This window comes from Telmatherina bonti, assembly GCF_933228915.1.
Source record: "Telmatherina bonti genome assembly, chromosome: 8".
Classification (NCBI taxonomy): domain Eukaryota; kingdom Metazoa; phylum Chordata; class Actinopteri; order Atheriniformes; family Telmatherinidae; genus Telmatherina; species Telmatherina bonti.
The window spans coordinates 19,109,070-19,135,253 of NC_136626.1; the positions used below are offsets into that span (position 1 = coordinate 19,109,070).

Consider the following 26,184-nt stretch of genomic DNA (forward strand, 5'->3'; position numbering starts at 1 on the left):
ATTGTTATGATGTAAGTTAACTGCTTAGCAAAAGTAGTATTTCAGTAAAAAGAGGATTCCAAAAGATATTTTGATGTAACGGAAGTTTGATTTTCTTTTTCCCTTTTTTCTTCTTATTTTCCTTTGCTGGTGCAGTACCTTCACAGAGAAACCTTGGTTGAAGCAGCTGAACATCGCACGAGCACTGGCCAGGAGGCATGCCCACTCATGGAACCATACTCGTGAATCTGGATGCTATGTACATCTGCCACCCATAAGTCCAGCAGTAATGAACCTCACGACTGCCTGAAACACTGTCTGGATGCCAAAGATTTATATCATCTGAAGAATGTATCTTTGACTTAAAGCATTAATGTAATATTGAACCTCTGTCTTCAAGTGGCCAGGCAAATCTCTCACTGTACAAATCTTATATTACAAATGCTTTTTTAAGATTTGATGGTTTATAAAAGCAAGTAAGACACAAGTAAGGACTTACCCTCTAGTTGTAACGCTCAAATGAGTACCTGAAAAGACTAGATGGTAAATCTACTCTATGGAACAGGCAAGAATGATTGTTCATGAACAATACTTAAAATTAAACTGTGTTATTTACAGACAAAATCAAGCGAAGAACATTTTTTTAAAAGCTGTAAAATTTTTCTTTGTGAAGTATGTATTTAAATGTATTTTACGTTTTTTAAAAGGTATTTTACCGTCACATATGCACCATTTTTGTTAAACTAACGCATTCATGCAACGATTTTTTGCTAAAATATCAAAAGAGAAAACACAAATGCCTACGTTCAAAAAACACATTAAATTATTGAGTTACAAATATCCGAGCTCTTGAAGGCAACCAAGGAGTGGATGAAAACTAGTTTGTAAAATCTCGCGATAATTTCATTTCAGCCTACCCACTAGTAGCGCTGTTGTCCCATTTCCTCACTGGTTAGTGAACAACCGGAGAATAGACATGCAAACCCGACGGAGCATGCCTTGCTCTTGGTCTTTACCAGCTTTCTGCAGAGTTTAGGGAGGAGCACTGAGTTATGAAGGAGTGCTTGTTTAAATCAGGCTTGTCTCTGGGATATCAACTGAATAAATCACGGAATCATAAATCGCTTAAGAGGAGTCTCGGTAGTTAAAAGCCAGTCGGGTCTGACCGTCAGCGTGTGCGGGAATGGCAGCTCCCCGACCGATAAAAGGCATCCTGAAAAATAAGAACAGCGGCTCAAGCGTCAAATCGCTGTCCGGCGACCCACTGCCAGAGAACCCCGAACACGACCTGGGACTTTCGGAAGAAGATCATCAGTAAGTTTTCTGCTTATCCATGGAGGACTGGGACCCTGTAAAGCTAGCTAACGATAGCTAAACACTTGTTAGCCTGTCTCTGCTGACATCTCTCTGGCGGGTAGTGAGAGCGCGAGCAGAAGTGTCTGCTGCCTGTAGCAGAACTTTCTGGGTGTTTCTTGCAAATTGCAAATTATCCCTCCTCCCATGATAAGCATAATCTCCAAAATATTTGTGGCTGAAAGCAAACCTTTCACCCCCGGAAAGCATTCATTGGGGTTAGCTTGTTCGTTAGCTAACTGATTGTGATTGCAGCGGTTGTTAATGAGTGGTGGTGCTGACCAGAGGTATCAAACCATCGATAACGTTTCATGTTCACGAAGATAAAACAATATGAATATATTTTAAAAAAAAAAAAAAAATGTAAAATTGTGGATGCCACTTATAGAAACAACGACGAGCCTAAGCTATTGCAGTTTGAATAAACTTGTCACCAGTACAATATGTTGTATTACAACCCATAAACAGTTCCTGGATACATGAAGTATTTCACAATGTCATAAATGAAATTTCAAAGATGCGATCTCAATTTAGATTATATTTGCATGTGGTTAGCCCCATTTGATAATAATAATACTAAATGATTGCTACAAGTTACGTTAGTGATAATTCTTTAGACTCTTGTTTGTTTGTTAATTAAAATAAAAGGCACAAAGAATAACCGTCCTATACATATATATTGTAAATGAACAGATTTTAAACACAAACTCTCAAAATGTGTGACGTTCAGCATCTCTGTTTTTACAGGTCCATTTAAAGATATTAGTGGGCAGTTAAAGCAGGTCCTAAAATTTCTTCCGTTTTTCTTTGCACTTTCTCACTAAAAAAAGACTACTGTATGTTTTAACAAATTGGAATTTGTCACATAATCTTACACCCTATTGGTTGCTGAATTTTTGTTTATTTGAACCTCTGCTCCATAAAAACATCCCATCTACCCTTTTGGCCAGCCTCTAAGACTTTGCCAAAGGGAATGGCATGATTTTTGGACTACCTTCCTCTTGATGTTGGCCAGGATGACAGCTCATATAACCACTCCCCGTAGTCGATGCAGGACTAAAATATCAAGTGTGTTCAATGTCATGGTGTGATATACAGATTAGGTCAAAAAGAGCACTGCAGGCCAAGTACACTGGGGTGGGGGGACTGTCTCTCAGTTTAGGGAACACAAGTCTACTTGTGTCCTATAGTGTCCATAATTCATGCAAATCGTGCCTAGAAGTGCTAAATCAGCTGTTTTCTTGTCTCATCCCAATTCCTTAAGGTTGAGGTGACAGGAGCTGGTTGTTTGTATGGCTCTTTGGCCTTGTCTTGTTCTTTGCATTTACATCCCTCAGTGTGACACTTGCTGTTGCAGCTTGATTTAACGCCCCAAATCTCCACAAAGCCATTTTTGTGCTCTGTTCTCCTGCTGCCAGCTATCTGACCCTGGAAAAGAATTAATTTATTCAAGACAAACCTTTCAATATCTAAAATGGCCCCATGTGCCTTTGATGCCGAGCATATATTTCACTGAATCTCCCACGTAAATGATGAATTAGTCTATTTATAAGAAAATTTGCTGGCATGATTTATAAAATTATAAAAAGTTTAATTTGTATCAGTTTAACTGAGACTGTCACCTGTGAGTGGAATTAAAATCTGTAGCTGACTGCGTGTGCGTACATGAAGAAACAGTATGGTGCATTTTGAGTTTGAAGCATTGTCAAGTTTTCAGCTTGAAAAACTGTTGCCTAAATATTACAATTGAAAGTGTGTTTCCAATAAATGGCTTTAAAATTAGTCACACTGGTTAAGTCTATAATTAAACATGCGATGCTTTGAGAGCTTGTCTGCAGACGTCTTGCCACCCACCTATCAAATGCTGCTAAGTTTTGGGTGCTGAATATTCTGCCTATTGGGTTCAGCGGGTAAACCATTTAAAGCATTTAATCCCTTAAAAATGTTATGCAAATTAGAAATAATTGTTATTGTACAAATATTTTGATTTTCATTTGCAGTATCAATTAAATGAGTTTAAAAACATCTTTCTATGTCTCTGAGCAGACACTTCAGAGAACATCACCAGTTTTGTTGTTGTTGTAGTTTTATATCATCCATATATCCCCTTGTTGATACCAGTCATTATGAGCAATCCTCTGAGCTCCTGCATAAGAATTAGGCCACTTGACGGATGGTGGTAATTTGAGAATTCCTCTCTCAACTTGAATTTTTTTTTTTATGTATGATTACAAAAATAGTCTGTTTCAGTGAAAAGGAAATAGAGGAATAGTACATAGGGAGGATCCTGTGTACTGCCAAGTATCAAATCCTCAAAGGGACACAAGGACTGACCGAGATATGTCATGCTGTCATCTTCAGCTTTGCGTTTAAAGTGCAGATAACCATCAGAAGGGGATCATGAAATGCATGAACAGACTATTAACTTAAACATGGATGTATTCATTTTTAAAGATTTATATTTGCTTTTAGTAAAACTTATTATAGAAGGATGCCATAAATCTTCGAGAAAGTAGTCAGTAAACAACACTCATTTCTCATTTCTTTTAATGTTAAATGTTAAAAAATCAAGGGGAAATTAAGATAATCTCTGCAGTCATCTAATGATGGAAAAATCTGGACATTTTCCTTCATGTTAAGGTGTGAACTTCTTAAATCTTCATGTTAAGTATTGATTTAAGATTTCTTCTTGGAATCTAAAGCCTGAAAGATGCTAAAACTGTATTGCCAGAGCCTCTTTGGTTTTGATTAGACGGCGTGCATACAAAAAATTGCACTTTTGAAACCTTTACTTATTCACAACAGCGCAAAATGTGTTATTTCCACAGTTTAATGCTGCAGTGCACAGATTGACTCTTACAGCACTCCAAACATGCTTCCTTTTCCGTCAGCCTCTGTTAGATGGAAAGTATCAAATTGCCCTCGAAGGTTGCTGTAGTGTACGCTGAGGATATCCAGAACTAGTCTTACTAATACACAAGCTGACTGCCTCTGTGTTTAGACAGTTCAGCTTCCCACCATGTATTTTTATTTAGGAATCTAACAATATACTGTGCTTCATTGAAGCTCCCCAATACGCTCAATGTGCTCCTATCTCCTTTGGGGTGAGACGGTCATGACCTGTAAGTAAAAGACTGCTGCAAATACAGAAACAGACATTTTTAACCTGACATAGTGCAGGATCTAAACATGTTCCATGTTAACTTAGGAAATTTGCCTTGCATAAAACCCCACATGTTCCATTTATTTACACTCCTTACAGCTCCAGCTAGTTTCTCTCAGCACTGTAAGGCGAAGTATGGCGTTGGCCACTTTCCTCGACCCACTTGACACCATCACTGTTTGTTACCCCTTCAATCAGCCACTTTTTATTTAGTTAACAGTGATGCATGAGCCCCACACCTTGTCATTCATAATTCATGGATGCATGAAACTCAACCTTTCCCTTACTGTCTTTGGGCGTCTCATCCTCACCCGACTGGCTTGTGGTGGACAGTTTGAGTGACAGGCACTGAATCTGACTTTATATAATCTAGACAAACAAACATGGTTTTAACCAACCAGACATTTTACCCTCCCCTATTCAGGTTAGATGAGGTCAACTGCAGGCAGAAATTAGTAGAAAGCTTCTATACTTATGAAAACTAGATCAGGTTGGAATTGGCAGGTGTTGATTGAAATTATTCTTGAAAGACGAGGAATGACAAAGTCAAAGAGTAATGCAGTGGTTTTCTCTGCTGTTTATTTCTTATATTCAGGATGCAGTAAATGGATACTTTTACTGAAGCAACACCTATGAAGGCGACCTTCTTTAACTTGAAATAAAACCTTTTTTACCTTGCATGTAAAATTAAATGTTTAATTGAGAAGCGCAGCCGTCCTCTTATCTGTAAAACAGCTGAAGGTACAACCAATGTCTTAAAGAGTTCAAATGTTGTCATAATTCAGTCTGTATTCTTGGCTCTTTATTGGAGTACTTATTCTCTGATGTACTTTTTTCTTAAAGCCTGGACACATGACAAGGGCTTAAGAGATAGTTTTGGCTCTAAATCTGGCCTGCCATCTCCCAAACTTTGTGTAATTTCTGGGTGTACTTTCCGATGACAGCCCTGAGCGAGCAGTGATTCATCTTTGTTAAAATTCTTTTGAAAATACAAAATAGAAAAAACAAAAGAAGCAGTGATGAAATGTTAAAAAGAATTTGAATACAGAGCCAGTTTTATTTTTTTAAAAAATCCTATAAAGGGAGTCATGAAAATGTCACGATTGCATATTTTTTTAAATGAATTAATGCAACATAATGAGGTCCGTAGATGCAGCAGGATTTGGCTGCTTTGTCATCTGTAGCTTTAGTCTACTTGGATCACCCATAACAAAACACTGCACAAACTTTGTTGACATGAGATTTACAGATTTCCAAAGAAATCTGTAAAGATTATTTCTGTCGGACTCAACCCAAAGTCAAGCTGTGAGACTGAAGGCATGCACGTAAAATTGACAAGCCCGTCGCCATGACGGATGCTGGCACTGGTTTTCTTTTTTAGCTGGATGCAGTGTGTGGAAGCAGCATATTTTGCGCATCACCATGGACACCTTCCTCCAACGTGAAACCAATGCCCACTGGTGGGTCCGGTCTCTTGTGTAGCACTACAAGCTGGACCTTTCCTCACTGTCCTCTGACTATGCTACCTGATAGCTCAGCTCAGCTCTCACTGATGACTCACTCTATTTAATGAGTTTTCCTGAAGCGTAATGTTGCCAGCTGTTGACCACCCTGGAGAGGTAGTCATCATCACGTAAGAGGTAGAGCTCTATATTTAGTGTGGACTAGTGGTTGATGCTCCTTCTTTTGTTTGTTTGTTTTTTTTTTTTTTTCATGTTGCAGGGGCAGGTGTTTCATCATCGTGTTGCAGTTATGGTGATGAACTGAGTGAATTAAGGGACAACAGCTGTTTGGTAGGAAAGAGCTTCCAGATCATATTGTGCAGTTATGTAATAATAAAAAAAAAATTTAAAAAAAGATACACACATGCCGACAAATGAAGGACTTCCTACTCACTCACTCTTCCAGATGTTAACTCTTAAAGTCTTTCCAATCTTTTGCCTCAGATAGTTTTAGAAAATCTTGCAGTTAATTTATATTCTTTCACTTTTCTAAAGTTGAAAGATGTTGGGCTAATTCCTCCTTGTAGGAAGCTGCAACAGTGTCAAGATTTTAATATTTCTTTGAAAATAGAGAGATTTCCCATTTATTTTGATGCAGTAGAAACTTTTTTTTTTTTTTTTTTTTTAAATTTAAAAGTATGTAAAATCACATGAGCAGTCCTTCTTGGTCTTAAAGGTGGAGTATGTAAGATTTTCAATATTTTCAAAATAAATTAACTAAAAAAATAACTACAATCATAATTAGAAAGTTTTTTTTTTTTTTTAAACATGTAGGTTCCAGTCTGTCCATATTTGATGTGCTATTAAATTACAAGTTTATTTAATGACAAAGACCCTTCTTAAATGTTTGCCTATCAGTAAAAAAAAAAGTGCTTTTTGTCATTTGTCATTAATTAAATTTTTATTTTAATAACGCATCAAATACGGACAGACTGGAGCCTACATGTTCAAAAAACTTTCTAATTATGATTGTAGTTATTTTATTAGTTCATTTATCTTGGAAATATTGAAAATCTTACATACTCTACCTTTAAAGTGGAATTTATGCTAACACAACAAAGACATTTTTCCCCCCCAAACTTCCCTCTGCTTTGTAAACATGTAAATACATGTTATTAGCTCTGCATTTATCTTGGAGTTAACCAACTGGAAAAGCCAAGATGAAAAAAGAAAAAAATAAAGAGCGCCTGCTTTTGTAAATAGTCAGTGGTTATGAGACAGCGACATCATTGTCTAAAACAAAAGATGTTTCAGTGTTCATCCATACATCATCAGTTGTTTGGAGCACAGTTGTAGACACAGAGGTTATGTCTTATAAAGCAAAGCAGCACAAGGACATGACTGAGACTATTTTCACAGACTTTTTTGTGTTGGGGTGACAGCTTAACGCAGGGGTCAACAGAGATGTAGAAGGAAGGCCATCCCCAGCCAGTACCTTCATGATGGGACCAGTGGTTTATCTGTATATTAGGAGCCAGTTTTGAACAGAGTAGAAAAAGTGAAAACTGTGTTAATGCATTAGAAAATAATTGTTAACTGATGAATTTGTTACAGTGATTCTAATTCATCAACATGTCCAGCCCTGTCTGTAAAAGTCTACAGCACGCTACAGTAAAGCTTTTTTAAACTTTTCAAATGTTTTCGTCTTCAGTCTATATTAATGGACATTGATATCTGATTGTAGGCTAGCGGCTGGAGCTGGGAGGGACTGCCAGAAAAGGTCAATAGATTTGTCGTTAGTCACTTAGCGAAATAAATAAATAAAATTAATGTGCCTGAATATTTGGCATGGATAGCAACAGAGTCGCTAAGTTGGCCACACTGCAAGTTACCAGCTTTTTCCTTACTTGCACAGGTTTACATGCAGGCAAAAGTTGGGCGCACTGCTCCAATTTTGCATCCACAAACTTGCACATGCACGTGATACTTCAAGCCCCATCTAAGGATTTGAAAGGTTAAGAAGGATTAGTGTAATTTTACTCAAAGCCCCCTGGCAGAGCATGTTAAGGTGAAACCTTCATTCCCCAGATGTGAACGGAATCATTTTGGGGGATTATAAACAGATGAGCAAGAGGGAAAGGGAACAACAAAAAAAAAAATCAGCTCTTGGAAAAAGCTTTTTGTCTCAGTTTAGCCTGTTTAACATTGACCTTATTCACTCCCAGCTGATCAACCTCTGTACCCGCCCAAAACCCTCCCTCGCATCCGTGACTCGTGCTGGGTTGCATCCTGAGAGTCATCAGAGGTCACATAGTTGCTGATGACATTTCTGGGCTTTTGTCCGTGGCCTTCCTGAAATAATGCAGTCGGAATTAAAACTAGAGCACGCTCAGTCCCAGATTATATCTGGTTTCTCCTCTCTCTGGAGGAATCTGTGGGCCGTGTGGTGGATTGCTAGCTGGCACACAGCAGTCTCACTTTTATGTCTTTTTCTTTTACTCAACGCAGAAAGAAGTCCCAGAAATGGGATGAGATGAACATCCTTGCAACGTACCATCCACCTGATAAAGATTACGGCCTGATGAAGATAGACGAACCGAGCACGCCTTACAACAGGTGAAAAGCTTCACATGAACGGTTTATGATAGCGAACATATTGATCCAGAAATAAAACAGTCGTCCTACTTCGACCTTCTGAGACAGACACCTCAGTGTGTCTTAAGTACTTGCAGACAACTTTCTTTTTACTTGTCATGGCCTTATTTTCTGTCCTTCTTTCACTCCCTGCTCTCATTCCTCTCCTCGATATAACCTCTGTCGTCATGTCTGTCCTCTGCTTCAGGATGGTTGGAGAGGATGATGATGAGGGGGCGCTGAGTGATTCGGAAGGCCAAAGCGGACTTGCAGCTGATGACCTGGCATCAAAGTAAGGATCAGAATATGCACGTGTGTTGATACACACATACACAAACCAATGCACTGGTGGAAAGAGGGGGAAGCGATGCAATCAAAGCATGGTCAGCTGGGTTAGGCACAGGCACTGCTGCTCAACTTCTGGTTTTGCATGAATTATTTTAAAAGGAAGATGTGTAAGTTAACCTGGAAATGACGGAAGCCTTTTGTGCTCCCGGATGTAACCCTGATTACCTGATGACACACGCAGATAAACGTGTCCTTCAGTGGGAATGTTGTAAATCAACAACTTCTAAGGGTGTGTTTACAGCTGCTGATGTCCTTCAGGCACTCATTGGCTACTTTACAGTACTTTTACAAATAAAGCCTTATGGTTACTGTTCTGCAGCTTTAATAAAACCACTGTGTATGTGCACATTATGAGTTTCAGTTTGCTGACCCCATCATCTATATATTCTGCACATAACACAAATACTATTTCCAGCCATCTGTGTGATCAGATTTCAGGCCATTGACTCAGACTGTGTGAGGTGATATTTCTTTGTTTACATGGAAATTCATTGTTTTTTAGTTCTGCCACACAAGTATTTTATCTGTAAACAATGGGGTTACGGGTTTTTCCCTTTAGCTTTGTATTCCAAGGAAACACGGGAGAAAATGGCTCTAAATCTGGCCAACCTTTAGGGCAACAAGAGCATTTCTGAAGACGTTTTACATGCTGAAAACATTTTTTTTTAATTTTTTTTTTTTACATTATTTAATGTGTGATCAGTTTGAATGGTCAAATAAAACTGTTTAAAGTTGTTGATGCTCAGCTTTACACTGATTAAACAAATACTAAACGTTTTATTATTTCTTACAATTTGTGTAATAAAATTCTGTCTGTATTAATGTTATCTGCCTCTCTTGAGTTGTTGTCAAGATGATAAAAAGAGTAGCTTGTGAAGTGTTTTTGCTGTTGGCCAGTGTGCTTGCATAACAACATTGATGCTGGGATTGGACAAAACAGTTGAAGTGTGTGTTACACGGAGGAAAGTGATTAGCTTCAGGCTTGCAAGTCAATTAGTCACCTTTGTTTGCATCTGTAGTGAGTGCCTTTCATGGTTTTACTCCGAACCCTCCAGACAGCAACATAGCTCCTTTCCTGCCTTGTTAGTCTGTACTTCTACCATCCACTCTTGCATTGTTTTCCTAAACTCTGTATTTCTTCAATTTACTTCCCTTATTCTTAATTCTGCTTGTTTTTACGTTCGCTGTTCCATCCACATCCATACAGAAGAAACCGTAGTGATGTGTGCAGTCTTCTATCTGGCTGCATCATGCCAGTTGGTTGGAGATCAGTAGTACAATAAATGGGAGCTTCCCCGGGGCACTTCCATGTATTCAGCTCCATCCATTCAGCCATAAACCATTATTCATTTTGTCCAACGCTGTTAAAGCTCTGAGTGTGGGAGCGAGAAGGGATTGAGCTATTATACACACACACACACACACACACACACACACACACACACACACACACACACACACACACACACACACACACACACTGTACAGTCTGCCTACTCTCTCCTCCACCTTACCTAATATGCCTCCATCTGTGCTCATTCTATGTCAGTTTGTATAGTCAGTTTTTTTTTTTTTTTTACGTCTTCCATCTCTCCACAGCAAGTGGAGGAGCATGAGCTCATCTGTCTAGGTGACGATGAACTCATTTCATGTTGTCGTAATGAAAAGGAGACGAGCTGAGATTTCTCACACTGTCGTTATTTCTACTTCAGGCTGGTGGCAGCTGAGGACTTGGAGCCACGCTTCATGAAAGAAGAAGAGGAAGAAGAAGAGGAGGAAAGCAGTGAGGAGGAGGAAGAGGATCTGACTCCAGAGGAACAAGGTAGGCTTTTTAAGCTTGCCTCTTTTATCCATAACTGATTCCTTCATTTATTTGAGTTTCAACCATGATCTTACGTTGTGAGGTGAATCTTGTCCTGAATGAGAAGGATGCGTATCGTATCAACAGAATGAGTTCTTGTTGATGATTCTGTGAAGGTTAGATCACGGTTCACCTGTCTGTTTATACCCACCATGTTCCTGCAAAGTGCCCGCTGCAGCTGTGAGGGTGACACGGTCCCGTGTGCCCCTCCACTCTGTAGTATTGAAAAGCTCAAGTGCTTTTTGTGTTGGTGACCTTTTTTTTTTTTCCTGACTCGCCCTCCAGACAAAGTTACACACACAGAAATATGCACACACTCTGTCATATAGCTGTAGACTAATCCCTGACCTTGCTGCTTTCGGTACACTCTGACATGCTGACGCTCACATGTATAGTTGTCTTTGGTCAGCGGTGTCTGTCAACCTGAAAAGCTCACACACAAAAACACACATATTCAGTCACCAACTATGCTTTTACAACGTAAATTACTTTATCTGCTCACATCTCATGTTTAAATCCAGACTGTTCAGGAGAACAGTTAGAAGATCCCATCTGTATCCTGAGAAAATGAATTTTATAAAGTATTTTTTTTGTTTAAAAACATGTTTAGCTTCCTGTGGGGTCAGTAGTATCTGTTTTGATCTGTGCCTTTACAACCATTTTAACCATTTCAACTCTGAAATCTATTGTTTTACTCAGAAGTTTATAAAACTGCATCTGCTGAAAAGGGTCAAATTTATCAGTCTTTAAATTATCCTCTTTTAAGCAAGGGGTACTACATCTTTAGGTTACTCATAATGGAAGATCTTTTGGATTCGTATTATTGTTTGTTATAATTTAATATTGCTAATAATTATTAAGGCTGGTGTTGTTATTTTAACTGTGTGATGGGCAATATTTCCTCCTTTGTCCTTTGGGTTCAAAGGGTCTGTGTCGTCTTAAAACATGTTGGAAACATAAACGCTTCTTATATAAGCTTCAGTTCAGCTTTTTTTTTTCCCACCTGACCCAGAAGTGTACACATGCATACAAGACACCAACATAGTCCTTTATGAATATTAACAACACTGTAGGAAGCTTGTATTCCAGTGGTTGAGTATTTAAGAAGGAAATGCATGAAACCAAGATGGACGTTCCCTCTTTACCGTTTAAATGAAGTGAGCAAAGTTTACTTTGAGTTGTGAATATTTGTAACAGGTTTTTGCCAAACATTCAGGGCAACATTTGTAACCTCATAATGGGCGAAGCTCTAACTGTGTGTTTTTGAATGCAGCAGTGTCCAGTTCAGTGACATTTGTTATATAGACCACTTTCCTGTTTTAATACTTTTAGCTTAATGCTAACCAATGTAGCAAAAGATGTGTCTTATATTGAAATATTTTTTCTTCTCAATTCATAGCCAGAAAGAAGCATTTTCAGATGATGAGAAAGATGCACTACAATGAGGGCTTGAACATAAAGCTGGCTCGCCAGCTTATTGCCAGTGAGCTGGAAGATGATGAAGATGAAGAGATGAGGGATGACACAGAGGAGACGGAGGAGATCAGTGTTGACCCACCCCAGGAAGGTAAGGAGAGGGACACTGTGTCCCTTCACACTTAAGGATAAATTATTCAAGCAGGTTCTTGTGGAAAATGATTCTGTGTATGAATGTCATTTTGGTTGAAAATGGGAAAAGCAGCAAGTTGTCTGTGAAATGGAAAGAAATATTGAATTTGGCTATTGTCAGTGTGAATATTGTTGCAATTTATGATGCGTGATGGATTGTCAGAGGAAGAAACCACTGTTGTCATTGCAGTCAAAAGCATTGAATAATATAATATAATATGATATAATCATGGTAATGTAGAAGAGCTTTAAATCTGCATATTTTCTTATGACCAGCAGAGAGTGACATTTCTTTTTCTTTTTGCATGGTTTTCATTTAGCTTTTTAGTTTTAACTGATAATAAAACAGGTTATACTTAAATTCAGGGTTAGTTGTGGTTGTCAACCTACAAGAAATTTTGCAAATTGTCTGACCTATTTTGTTGCACAGTTATTTTAAAAACAGAATCAAGATTGCAATGACCAGAAAGAAAGACTTGATTGAAAACTAAATTCAAACGCATGATGGCTATATTTATATATTATTTTAGTTTGTGGATATGATACTTTGCCGTTTAAAAAAAAAAAAAACAAAAAAAAAAACTGATTTTAAATATACTAACCTAATACAGAAAATGTCTCATATTTACTGATTTAGTAAAAATTTATATATAGTAAATATTTAGTAAATAAAAAATTGATTGCCCTTAAAATCAGGACTTCATATTGAGTTTTCGCTCTGAGACATTAAACAGATTTTATTGCCTCAAACTTGACCAGTTTAAATTTTTACTCCTATTTACGTGATTTAACAGAAGCAGAAACAAATATGTTCACAATGTCTGTTCTGTTGTGTCTCTTATTTCAGTTGATTCTTTGGACTCGTAGATGCGGGCTGTCTCCCACATTCAGTCCTGTGTGTCAGCACAAGATCCAGACAGACTGTGCCACTGAGCTCTGTGTTTCAGCGCTGAGCCATACAGCAAACACAACTTCACCACCCATATAACATCTCTCAACAGCCAATCAATTCCTCATCACTTGTCTGTCAACTTTTCCATAGAACTGTGCAATATAATCTCCAAAAACACAGATTGTTGTTTTTTTTTTCCAACTCCAGGAATCAGTACAACATACAAGTAAAGACTGTATCTTGTCCTTCTTCGTCTTTTACCAAGAATTTCTTTCTCCCACCTCTTCTGGACTTGCATTGGATTGAATACTCAATCCTTTCTCTAAAGGGAGGATCGATGTCTTTTTAGAAAAATGAAAGATTGAATAAATAAGAAGTAAATATTTGGAAAACCAGGATTCCCTCCTGGCCCAGTAAGCACTCATTCTTGGAAGAAGCCTGGGGAAACCCCACAGCCTCATTAAATGAATATCTGAGACATGACAACATTTTCCCAGGCTGCAGTTCACAAAGCTTTGTTGTGTTTTTTTCCTTGTGATTGCCACTATGATGCATCCTGTTTCCACCAAAAACAATGTGATAAAAGTTAGTCACAAGGTTACCAGTTCATTTGTTTTCTCTGTTCATATTTTCAGTTTGAAAGCTTTGATAGAAAAAACAAGAATATTTAACTATATATTGGCATGATATTGTAATTTCGGGAACATAAAGTAGCCCGTCAGTCTTAATTACACCATTATTAAAAGATGCCTTACAGCTCCTGTCAAACGACTTGTGCATGCTGCAACACGGTGGTTCTCAGAGTTTGGAGGACAGTGATGAGCAGGGCTTCAAATTTGGCCATAAACACACGCTAACACGTTATAAAACACGTTATTCCAGCCAGAAGAAGCCTCTTCTACTCATCCTTTCCATATCAAACGCGCAATTTAAAATGATTTTCTTTAATGTAGGATGAGAGGATCATGTATTTTTCTCAACCTTTGAACAATGGGAATGACAGAAAAGGTTTGAGAACCACTTCCTGTAGTGTCTCAACATAATTTTAATCTAAAAAAGTTTGTATTTGCTGTCTATCTGGAGTGGCAAAACCTCCCACAGGCGTCTTGATTTTAAATGTAGAAACATGTATATCTCATATAGCCTAAGCCAAGGCATTTTCCAAAATTAAGCCCTTTTAATAAATCTGGCACTGGTTGGTACTTTGGTACTTGAAACTGTTCCTCATCTTTTGCTTTTACATTTACGATTGTTTTATGCAGGACGAGCCGGTCAGTTTTCAGTGTTTTCTGGTCAGAATGGGGTAAATAAGGTTTTAGAAGGTGGAAGGAGGGACAGTATTGAAATGTTGCTGCTGAAGTTAAGCGTATGCTACTGATAAAACGATGTCTGGTAGACAGAAGCTCCTGTGTTAATAAAGTTAAAGCTTTAAGTATCTCATGGAGAAACCAACACTCGCTGTTCTTTTGATAATTTGTCTGCCTCAACGCCCCATCTGAGCTTCACCAGACAGAATTTATAAGCTGTGTGGAGGAATTTGGAGTGATATAGATTTCTCTCCTGCTTTGATTTCCGTGCTAGCCGAACCGCTTTGATTCTTGCACGACACAGCTTGTGAATATCGTGTGAAGATGCATAGATGCTACTGATTTGTGTTAGAGGACGTTGGAGTTGATCCACTGAAGTTTACTGGAGGAGTGTGATGGAAGTTTTTTTTTTTTTTTTTACTAAACTGGGATTTGGATATGCGTCGCGATGGTGACTGACAATTCCTGAAAGTGAAAAAGCATGGAGGAACTTTTGATTTTGTCTCGTGTCATCTCTTTACCTCCCCTCGCACCCTTTTAACTCCCCACTGTGATTGGAAGTGTTGAGCTTTGTGTTGTGGAAATGCAAAAGATCAAAACTACCAGTTTGACTTCTTACATTGTCCCTTTTCCTTGTAGTTGGAAGGAAACTCCTCTAAACTTTTCCCACCACTGCTATCCTCTCTTTGAAACAGAGTTTATAATTTGGTAGAAAAGGTGACTGTTGAAAGTTATCCCATAAATGGGTATTACCTGTCAAATGTGCCTCTAATGTATTTATGTACATGTGTGTAAAATGAACAGGCTCCATGGTCATTTTTTGGTTATTTTCCTGTTTTATTGCCTCATAACCCCCTCCTTCCACACACCCACATCTCATCCCTTTCACTTTTTCTCATCTAAGGGTGAAAGACTGTTAAGCAGTCCCATGACTGCTGTGTCACAAAACGATGGTGTCACATTCATGTTCTTTTTTTAATTTCCTGTTTGCATGTTCTTAATTACCAGATTGTGTGCTCTGTTTGTTTTTGTTTTGTTTTTTTGTCTCCCATTATTAAACAGATATTGTTAGAAATTGGTGTCAGTGGTTTTTTTTTTAAATTCATTTGTAGATGAAAGATGCTCCAATTTCCTCTTATCTTTGATCCAAGTGAAGCTGATCTCAGATCCAAGAGTATCTGATGATTAAATCCCAAACAACATACAAAACTTTCTAGTTGTCAAATAATTTGGTGGTGACAGTAAAGGTGCAAACAGTATGTCTAAATATGGTTGATTACAAGTTTTCATGTAAACATGCCTTATACCTGGTTAATCTAAAACATGTGAGTCCTACTTTGTTACATTAGTTGTTAATAAATTCTCAAGTGCATAAATATCTAGCTAGAGTGGCACTCTGGCATAGTCACATCTATAAATATAGCTTCACTCTGATATCTACCCTACATTATAGTCTTACATTCATTTTACATGTAAACACTACTCGATTTCTGGATTAGTTGATAATGAACCCACAGTGTCTTGGCAGTGTTGTGGTGTTGCATGCTTACATCTTCATTTGTTTTCTTGCGATGAGGAAATTTGTAAAGATGCTCTATTTTTTTTCCTGCTCTGGATCATAATCTCCCAAGTTTTGCCAGATGCAAATTTATTTATACCAATTGGTAACTAATATATATTTTTCGGCAACCACTGCGACCATTTATTATGGGGCTGTATGCATATATGCTAACAATTGACCTGTCTTGAAATCACAAAGACTACTTAAGAAAGTTTCCTGGATCCAGATGGTGATTAGATTATGCCCAAAATTTAAAGAAGTCTAAGTTAGACCAAGACCCATTCTCTGGAAAACAAATGTCATAAGAATCATTAGTTTTTGCGTAAAGTTGCTAATAAACAGATACGCAAGAGCAAAAACGTAACCTAATAAATACACACGCATCTATATTTTGAGTGGCCAGTCCATTGTCATATTGGGTAGAATAAAAACAGAGATTCCTCTCTTGTACCACCAGATGTCACCGTTCACGCAATAGAGCCTCACTGTCCAGTCATTCTAATGGGATCAAGCTTGAGTCAGTGTTCTCAGATTATCCTGCATGTTTGGTTCTGTGTGATGTTCACAACGCGTGAACGCATCATTTAGTGCCTCCTTCGGTCACACAGCAGCTTTACAAATGGATTTGTGTCAGCTTTACGGGACAAAATGTTCATTCTTTAATACATTTGTTCTTTTTACGCCTATTTTGTTTTTATGAAACAGATGCAGACGCTACACGTCAGAAGAGTATTGTGAAAGTAAGAAACGGGGTTGCTGGGTTAAGTCCAATGGATCAGGGAGCGCCTGTCAATTGACACAAAGATCGTGTAGATGAAGACAGACTTTCCACTTTTAAGTTGTTTGGTCACTTTCAGCAAAGAAACTTTAAAAGCAGAAAGAAATATTATAGAGACAACAGGAACCAGAAGAAATAATCACTCACAGTCATTTTACCAAAATGGTAAAGCATGTCCCTTTGCCACCCCTCTTACTGCTTTTAGAGTAATTGAGACTGGCCAGGTAAATTTTTAGTCCATTTTTTTTGTTTTTGTTTCAGGGTCTCTTTTTGGCCTGCTTTAACACCCCTGGTTATGAGTGATTTTAAGTTTGTTTGTGGTTATTTTTGAGAAGTTTAAAGTTGAATGTGTTTTGAGCTTCATTGACAGAGACCCATTTTTTTAATGGTCACTTGCAGTTCAACCAGTCTGTTTTTTTTAAAGCACATCCAATACAAAAAAAACCCCAAAAGCCAAAAACCCAACATTAATCGCTTTCCATACTCAGTAAAAGCAATTATTAAAGGTAAAACAGCTGATTATATATATATATATATATATATATATATATATATATATATATATATATATATATATATATATATATATACACACACACACACACACACACACACACACACACACAAACATCCCACTTTATTTGGCTAACCATTTAAATATTTTTACTCTCTTCAGTCTGGTTTGAGACTGTGATTGTTATTGTTTTTGGCATCTTGGTAAAAAAACAAACAAACCAACAACATTTTAATAATAAAAATATAATAAAAATATAAAGAATTGGACAGCCCCCCCCTCCCAAAAACCTCCTATGCCCCTCGGGTGGTGCAAGTGGGCCCATTTAGTCGCTCTGTTATTATTAAAAACTAAAAGTTCACAACTAACACGAAAAGCACGATGACAAGAGTCTGAAAGCTTTACAAAACATTTGCAAGTTTGGTTGTTTTGTCGAGTCGTAAATTTGAACGAGCAGTTCGCACGCACGGTCCAGTGAGCATTATCTTCACTCATAGACGATCTCTCTGTGTTGGAGCAGTTGAAGAAAAGCTGCTCTCCCGCTGCTTGCTATGACCGAGCTACCGGACCGCACTTTCCGTTTTCAGCACTGACCGCTGCGTCTGAAACAGTTCTGTGGCAATTCTGCGAGGTATTTAGGAAAACCAAACGTCGTTTATGATTGCAGTCCCGCGACTTTTCTATCGTAACTGCTGGCCTCTGAGGCTAGCTGGCTAGCGGAGCGGTGACAGAGTGGAGCCAGCTGGTCGGACAGAGGGACAGTAACGTTAGCAAACAAGCTAATTAGCCAGAAAGACTGAGCCTGGATTACTGGCTTTAATCAAGAAGGAGCACAGGTCTGCGGGTTCACACACTGCGACAAAATGAAGATAACTGTGGATTTTGAGGAATGTCTGAAAGACTCTCCACGATTCAGGTGAGTGATGACATGAAAGCTTTTGCCCTGTTCAGAGGTTATTTTATCTATCGCAGGGGAAAGTATGCAGCTAGCTGTGTGCACGCTGATCAGCAGCAAGCAGCTAGCTGTTTGTTGCCTGCTACTTTTCTATTTTTGTCCCTAAGAGAGCTGGATCCAGCCAGGGAGGCTGCTGGTGGGGCAGGAAAACCAAACACAAACTCACACATCTCAAATGTGGAGAGGAGAACTGCTCCACCGCCTGTTGTCTGTATATAAATAATGTAAAGATAGGAAACTGTATTAAATATGAATACAGGAAATCACAGGCTGTACCAGTAGTCTTTACTGGCATGGCATTGAATGGCTGTATCCTTTTGAATAATTAGTTACTGTGTAATTGAACGATTTTTTGTTAATATAATTTTGTTATGTACAAATTATTTAACAGTTGTAAATCAATACAGTCTAATATTATTCAAAAAATGTTTTATACATATATATAATTTCATATAAACTAGATTTAAGTACCATAGTGGTATATAATTTTCTCTTTAACCAGCTCTCAGCATTTTCAGTGTGGGGCGCATGACTAGTTATATGAGAATATTTGTGTTGTATGAGAATATTTTAAGTATGTATTACTCTAAATGCAGTGTAAGTTGACCAAAACTACTACCTTAGATTGCCAGGTTTATTATGTGCAACTTTCTGGTTTTTTTTTCGGATTTTATAGATGTAACTAAATCTAAAATGTTTAGTTCTTAGATGTCAAAAGCTTCACACAGTACAGCTGAATTTAGTCAACTTAAGCTTAACCAACTGAATAATTATCAAAGTTATTTCTCAATTTTTGTTGTAAGCAATTGACACATTAGCTGAATCTTTCAGCCACAGTTGATGGGTCAGACCCCCTGGAGTCCAAATGAGTTTCCAGCGTTGGTCATATGATGTAATCCTCGACAACGTTGTCGTTTCTGACATCATCACTCACATTTATTGCCTTTCACTTCTTCAAGTTGTGTGAGAGGTGAAAAATGGCATGTTTCCTCAGAGCTCTCTCTCCTCTGTTGCTTTGCATTCTCTGGTGTTTTGAGAAAGCCACCCCCTCCCCTTTTCCTCTGTCAACCCCCACATTCTGCCGCTGCAGCATCCTCTCCCAACAAAATGAGGAACAGATGTTAGAAAGTTGTTTGTAGAAAAATTGAGCTTTTTTTTCTCTCTGAGTATTTCCTTATGCATCATATCCAGGGGCTGAACCCGTCAGTTGTGTTACTTAATAAGCTGTATGTCATTAGATGACCAGTGCAGTTGATGGATCTGACCAAACCTAAACTGGGACAGATGATCGGTCTGTTAAACGTTGTCACAACATTGTCATCTCTGTAGCTTCTTCTTTCTCTTCCTTCTTAACATCATTATATGAATGCCTATTTGACATTTTTGGATAACCAAGGGCTGAGTCACTGCAGACAGTTTGACGCTGGCTCTATCAGAGACTTAAAGTTTTTGGTCAGACCACAGACGGAGGCTGTGGTAAACGTGCATTGTTTTATCGACACTGACCCTTATTACTAGTTATTTTCTCTCCATTTCTGATACACCGCTGTGGATTTTCTGACACCTTTTGAAAGTTAGTCATTTGCAAAAAAAAATTCTTTCATCACTGTTCACAGAAAAATTGGCCATTGCTGGTCTGATCTGAACTGTGGATTAGATCTTGGACATTTCAAAGAGCTACCAGTCAGCTTTACTAATTTATTACAAATATCCCATTTCAAGATGGGATATTTTGGGTGGAACTTCTAGTGAATAAAACTCATCTCATTGAAACCCTCTTTATGACTACAATGTATACAAACAACGTATAATACACTGAAACTGAGAAATTCGATTGCTCATTTGAAAAGCCAGCTTCCCAATGGTATGCAGGGGAATTTGTGCACGCAGCAAGGATGACTTGCAAATCTGTGAAAGCGTCAGCCTGAGGTGACATGTGCACCACATCAAATAAGACACCAGTACAGTAGTTGTTCTTTTTAAGTCTGGTGTATTCAGAGGCTGAGGCATAGTTTTATTTTCCAGTAGTTTCACAATAAAATAGGGGGAAAAATATTTCCTCCCAAAATGATAGCAGAACTTGTATTAGTTGTGCACGAAACCATAAGGTTTATAAAAACCTTTTCAAGTAATTTGTTTTAATTCATTTTGAAAGGGTGATAAAGGTTTTGGAGGTACTTATCTTGCCACCAAGACAAGACAGCAACTCTTGGCTCACATCTCCCACATGTTCTTTGTCTGCCCCTCTTTTGGTGATGCACAGTCATGTTTCTGTTTCTGACTCAGGTAGTTTTGTAATTCTATATCTGACCATATGTTAGACTTGTGCACATGATTCAAGCATGCATGTATAAATATTTTAGTTTGTTTGTGGTATTGAAGTAAATATGTTTATGTGTTAAATAGTCTGTTAAACTAAATGAGAAACGTGAAGACGAGCTTGTTTTTAGGATTTGTTTTGGACACTTATTGTGTTGTGCTGAGATTTATGCCAAAGGACTGGCACAATAAGTTCCTCACTATCTTGTAATATCAACATTTATGACACCAATATCATACAGACAATTAGAGTATTTCAGACACTTTAACATGAATGAAAAGTTGATGCAGACCTTGTTGACGTATCTAAACAAGTACCATATATTGAAGTATTTGTTTGTGTATAGTCAGCCCTGTTGTGACACACAGTAGTGTTATAAGTGTTATATTACATTTATTTTACCAGGTTATAATAGGAAAGTGTATGTTATGATGTATGTGGACCATCCAAACTTAAAATAATATTTAGATGTTATTTCCCACTCAGTCATATGTCTGCATACTTATCTAGTTTCTCGTGAGAAAAACCTAATATCTGTTTAATGATACTGTAGTAATAACCAAAATTGTTTGTTCTAAATATTTTCAATTTTGTGGACAGGTACTGTATGTGATGCTCAACAAACCAATTCACTAAAGCAACCACATCCTCAGTTTATGTTTTTTTTTTTTTTTTTTTTCTTTGCCAGTCGGTTCACAAACATGAGATAACTACGCTGACTGAATGTCAACATTATGAACACTGCACTCTGTGGTTAATAATATGACTCTGATAGTAAGCCACTTCCCACAATGTCCAACTAATACTTTCTGTAAGCTTTGCTCTTTTAGAAAACCATCTGTCAATGTTTCCTGTCTTAAACTCTTAAGCAAGTCTGTAGTTGTCAGGCAGTCACAGCACAGTTTTCTTCTTTGGCTGCCACAGTTTTATTCTCAGTTTTTTTTCAATCCTTGCTCGTTATGTTTGGTCAGAAAGGAAGACAGTATGTGAGAAAAGGAGAGAATGAATAAAAACATGAGATATACACCAGCATGGAGGCGCTCTCACTTGCTCAACATCTGTTTCCATTTTAGTGTTTGCTTTCAACTGTGCGCCAGAGAATATGGAGCCCCCAAATGTAGAGAGGGTTGTTTTTAAGTGGTAATTTGGCACACCCGCATGTTTTTTTTCTTACTCTCATCCTCACTTTAGTTGGGAAACTGTCTTCAGTTATAAACCATGTGATCAGCTTGGAGGAAAGATACACCAGTGCAAAAAAAACAAAAAACAAAGAGGAAAAAAAAAATCTGTATTTTTGGCACTAACCATAGTAGCCTAGTTTTCCACTTGAGAATAGACATAGAACTTGATCTCGAGAGCTTTCCCTGGCTCCTCTTCAACTATGATGGCTGAAAAATCTCTGCTGCTGTGGCTTTACTCACACTAGTTTTTCCATCATGCAGGAGTATTTGCAAAGTCTACAACTTGTGCTAAATTTTTTCAGATTTAATTTGTTTTTGCTGTATTGGGAGCTTAAAAACAATAATAAGGCCTTGGAATAGACATGAGTTCATTACAAAATGCAATGACTCACAAAAGGAAGCATAACCTTAAAAGATTAGAGCAGAATGGACATCTTTTTCAGACCTAGAAGACATAATCTGCCCAGAAGTGAGCTAATTTCTGTAATTGGCAACAACATTGCTCTCGTTTTTCATTCTCCTCTTAACCATTAAAAAGCAATATCAAGTTCCAGATTGGTCTAGCTGATCCCAAGCTTGGCCCAGTGCCGTCATATGAAGTCCCCTGAGTCATTGACAGCAGTTGCAGAGCCAGCAGATCACAGAAAGACGTGTCTTATACAAAACCCAGAGCCTGATAAGAAGCATTCAAACTGAGATACAGCTTGATTAAGTCAACAGGGGACTGCATCTTGAGGATGCTGGGCTTGTTGCTTTTTGATTTAATTAGGCTGTGGTTAATTTCCTCTTAATAGTCATTAATAAAGGCTAAGGCAATGTGAGGAACAGCACTGCACTGTGTGTAGTGCTGCAACCCAGTTATACTTTGTATTTCACTAAGTGTGGTGCAGAATACAATTAGATAAATTGAGTTTCAAATGTATCCTTATTTTGTCTTCAGTGGCAAGATATTTTCTTTGAAGCTGTTGAACAGTGACATTTCAGCAGTTGTTTTGTTAACCTGTGACATTGTTCCGGTTCATCTTCTAGAGAATAAGTTTTGTGACAGCATTTAAAAAAAAAAAGAGGGCTGAACAGTTTTAAAAGTGTAATTCATAGATCTGGCATTATTTTTTTTTTAAAGATTTTTTTTCCCCGCATAATGTCAACAAAACAGATTAGCCTTTCAATCCCATTCACTCCACATTCGTCTCTGTAGATACTGAAAATGCTTTAGTTTCCACCCTCTCCTTAGTGTTTCCTTCCTGCAACATGAAAGTGACATAGAAACACCCGAGGATGTATACCAAATGCAAAATGATCCTTCACTAATGTTCAAGTTTAACTGTTACGACACTGGGGAGAATTCCCCAAAGCTTGTAAGTGTTTATCTTTAAGTAATGACTTCATCTTGTTGATGTTGATATGTGTCAGATGGTGGGGTTTTACCACAACAGGACCCCCCCCCCCACACACACACACGGCATGTTACTGCTACACTTTGTAACAATTACAGGATCTACGTCATGGCACTGAAGCTTACTCCATTCTTCACATTTCCATCCAGAGTAACAGCTTCACAGTGCCTAATTGTTTTTCCTTGTTCACCACTGTTGTTTCAGTCCAGTGGAACAATCCCATTTATGCCCAGCTAGTAGTTTTGTTACGGATATTAGAAAGAACATATAATTTTTTTCTGCTTTTCAGCTTTCTATGACTTCATTACATTTGTTGTGTTGGATTCTAAATTATGTTGCACTTACACTTTGGGAGCAGAGTAATATACTTTGTCTGTAACCAAAGATTAATTTCACTTTTATTTTGGATTTCCATGATTCTCTAGATGGATTTATTGAATTTTGGAAGAATATTATGTGAGATAGTCATGATAAACATCTGCCGGATATTATCTCTGCATTCAAGGTTGTCACCTTATTTTTGTCTGATCACTTAGTGCACTGAATGATAATAAAATATAATTGTTGACCAACTAACTACAACTAATACAGATTGCAAACCAAATAAGGAAATTTCAGTCTGTCCACACTGGAAAATCCTCCAATTAGATGACAGCAAAAATCTGTGAGGACCAGATGGTCTTAGAGAGTCGGCTTATGTCTGAAGTGCTGCACTGTGTGCTGCAGTTCCCTTGAAGACTCCATTGAGCTGACTGTGTGAATCACAAACCTGTTCAGCCACCTCACTTTTGCATGCAAAGCATGCAGGCTGCTGGCTAGCCACCAACAGCCACGCAGATCTCCAGAGGAGGTGCACTTGTTTTTTTGTTTTTTTTCATGTGTGGTCATTGAATCACTGCAGAATAATAAGTTGTCTGTTTTTGTCAAACATTTTAAGGCATCTGGCGCTGTACTAATTCACTGCTCTGGCCATATGTGTTCTTTATGTTGGCTGGTTGTTGACAGTGAGAGTTTTAGTCACCCCCAGCAAAAATAACACTATTTTATGTGGATGTTTACTCAAAAGAGCCACTCTAACTTGAACTTCTCTTTAAAATGATGGATGCTTAAGACTATTGAAGTGTTTTAAGTTTTTTTTAGAAGCCAAAAGATTTCAGAGTTGAAATTCTCTACAAATCTGTGTCATTGATGATGGATTTCTAAGAGAAAGTGCTGGTATATAGATGTATATAAGGCAGAGTTTAAGATTCTGTTGTCTGCACTTATTTAGGCCACTGGACCCTTTTTTTTCCCAGACTGGTGATATTGGTTCTTGGCATGCAGTACTGTGGGTCTCTGTCTGGCAAACGCCATTCAACAGTGTCCTTTTGCGTGCTCTCGATCATCATACAGAGAGCCAAGATCCAAACATTTCCTTGGTGATGCTGAATTGGCCTCTTTCTAACTGATGTGGGTTTTCATGGTGGCTTTTTTATTTTCCTTCTTCATTTTCATTGGCTGTAGCCCTCTTTTATACCACACGTTTGTCTTTATTTAGCTTCACCCTCACACCCAAACACTTAACCCAGGATGTTGTAGTTCCCCAGTTTATATGGTTTAATATAGTTAAGAAGCTAGTAATCATATGTTATAGTTACTTTTATTGTTGTGCTGGAATTTATGTTTTCCAACCTAGCTTAATCATAAAGGGAGATTCCCCCTATTGCTATAAAATTCTTCAAATATGGTGATTTTGATTTATCATGAAATAGATTGTTTGGTAAAATCACACACTGTAAAGCCATGGGAAATAAATATAAACTTTGGAGCATTTGTTCATTTTTAATGCTTTTTTTTGCTGTTAAGTAGCAGAATATAAACATCAGTGTTTCATTATTTAGAAATGCCTACAATATTTATGTGGTTCATTGTGACTTTATAACTGATAAAACAAAACATAAGGTTCAATAAAATATGTCTGAAGTTGGTCCTCGAGGGCCGCTGTCTTACAACCTGCAATATATCCATATATTCTTGTTCCAATACACCTGGCTTATGTTAAATAGATCCAACAGCCAATGAGGTTTTGCACAATGACTGAATCTTTTGAGTCAGGTGTGTTGGAGCATGGATACATTGAAAACCTGCAGGATTGTGGCCCTTGAGGACCGGAGCTGGATGCCCCTGTCCTAAAAGTTGTTTTGTCTTCTTTGTGATAAGATGGTCTCCAGATTACATCTACTCCACTTCGGTTTGTTTGCTCCCCTGCTTTGGTTGCAGTCACTGCTGCTTCTTGTTTCTTCACTGAATGGATTTAGATATCAGATGTTTGCCCCAAAATGATTTTACAGTAAGAGCACTGCACCTGCATCATCCTCCTCACTCTTCTTATCTCCTTTCTGTTATCCACATGCAGGCTATTACAAGGTTAAGCTGCTTGATGCCATAACCTGGTGTTTTGACAACATTATATTATGTTAAGAAAGTGGATGATTTTGATGTAGAAAAACGTGTTCACGTCTTCAACATTTTATGTATTTGCTTATTTGCACGACATTTATCTTAACTCTGACACTTGTCTTTAAAGGGGGTGAATTTAGAGGAGCTTAACACATTCTTTAGATTCTTACATTGTATATGTATATATATATATATATATATATATATATATATATATATATATATATATATATATAATGTTTGTATTTTTACCACCTCGATCAGCTGTTTAATCAAAGCAATCCATTTTACCTGCAACAGGAAAAATGCGAACCTCAAATAGCCAACCAATCCGACGATACTTAACTGGCTGCTGGTAAAAGGTGTTCACACTTGGTATCATAGACTTTGTATAAAGAGATGGACGGAGACTCTGTGACGTCACCCATAGATTTCTGAAGAGCTAAATTGAA

General features: G+C 37.8%; 2 protein-coding genes across 4 annotated transcripts in view; both read left to right on the forward strand.

Moving 5' to 3' along the window:
• Nucleotides 1–940: 940 nt before the first annotated feature.
• ppp1r2 (protein phosphatase 1, regulatory (inhibitor) subunit 2) lies at nucleotides 941–15,004 on the forward strand. Its single transcript, XM_079244566.1, has 6 exons — nucleotides 941–1,293; nucleotides 8,446–8,553; nucleotides 8,780–8,863; nucleotides 10,632–10,741; nucleotides 12,180–12,347; nucleotides 13,236–15,004. The coding sequence occupies exons 1-6, from the start codon at nucleotides 1,163–1,165 to the stop codon at nucleotides 13,253–13,255; spliced, it is 621 nt and encodes a 206-aa protein (XP_079100692.1). The 5' UTR covers nucleotides 941–1,162; the 3' UTR covers nucleotides 13,256–15,004.
• Nucleotides 15,005–17,970: 2,966 nt separating this feature from the next.
• Nucleotides 17,971–26,184, forward strand: part of LOC306759247 (arf-GAP with coiled-coil, ANK repeat and PH domain-containing protein 2-like) — a 48,492-nt gene continuing 40,278 nt past the window's right edge. For all 3 annotated transcript variants that reach the window (XM_079244819.1, XM_079244817.1, XM_079244818.1), the window contains exon 1: nucleotides 17,971–18,356. In XM_079244819.1, coding sequence (XP_079100945.1) covers nucleotides 18,304–18,356 — 53 coding nt within the window. In that variant the 5' untranslated portion in view covers nucleotides 17,971–18,303. The remainder of the gene's footprint in view (nucleotides 18,357–26,184) is intronic.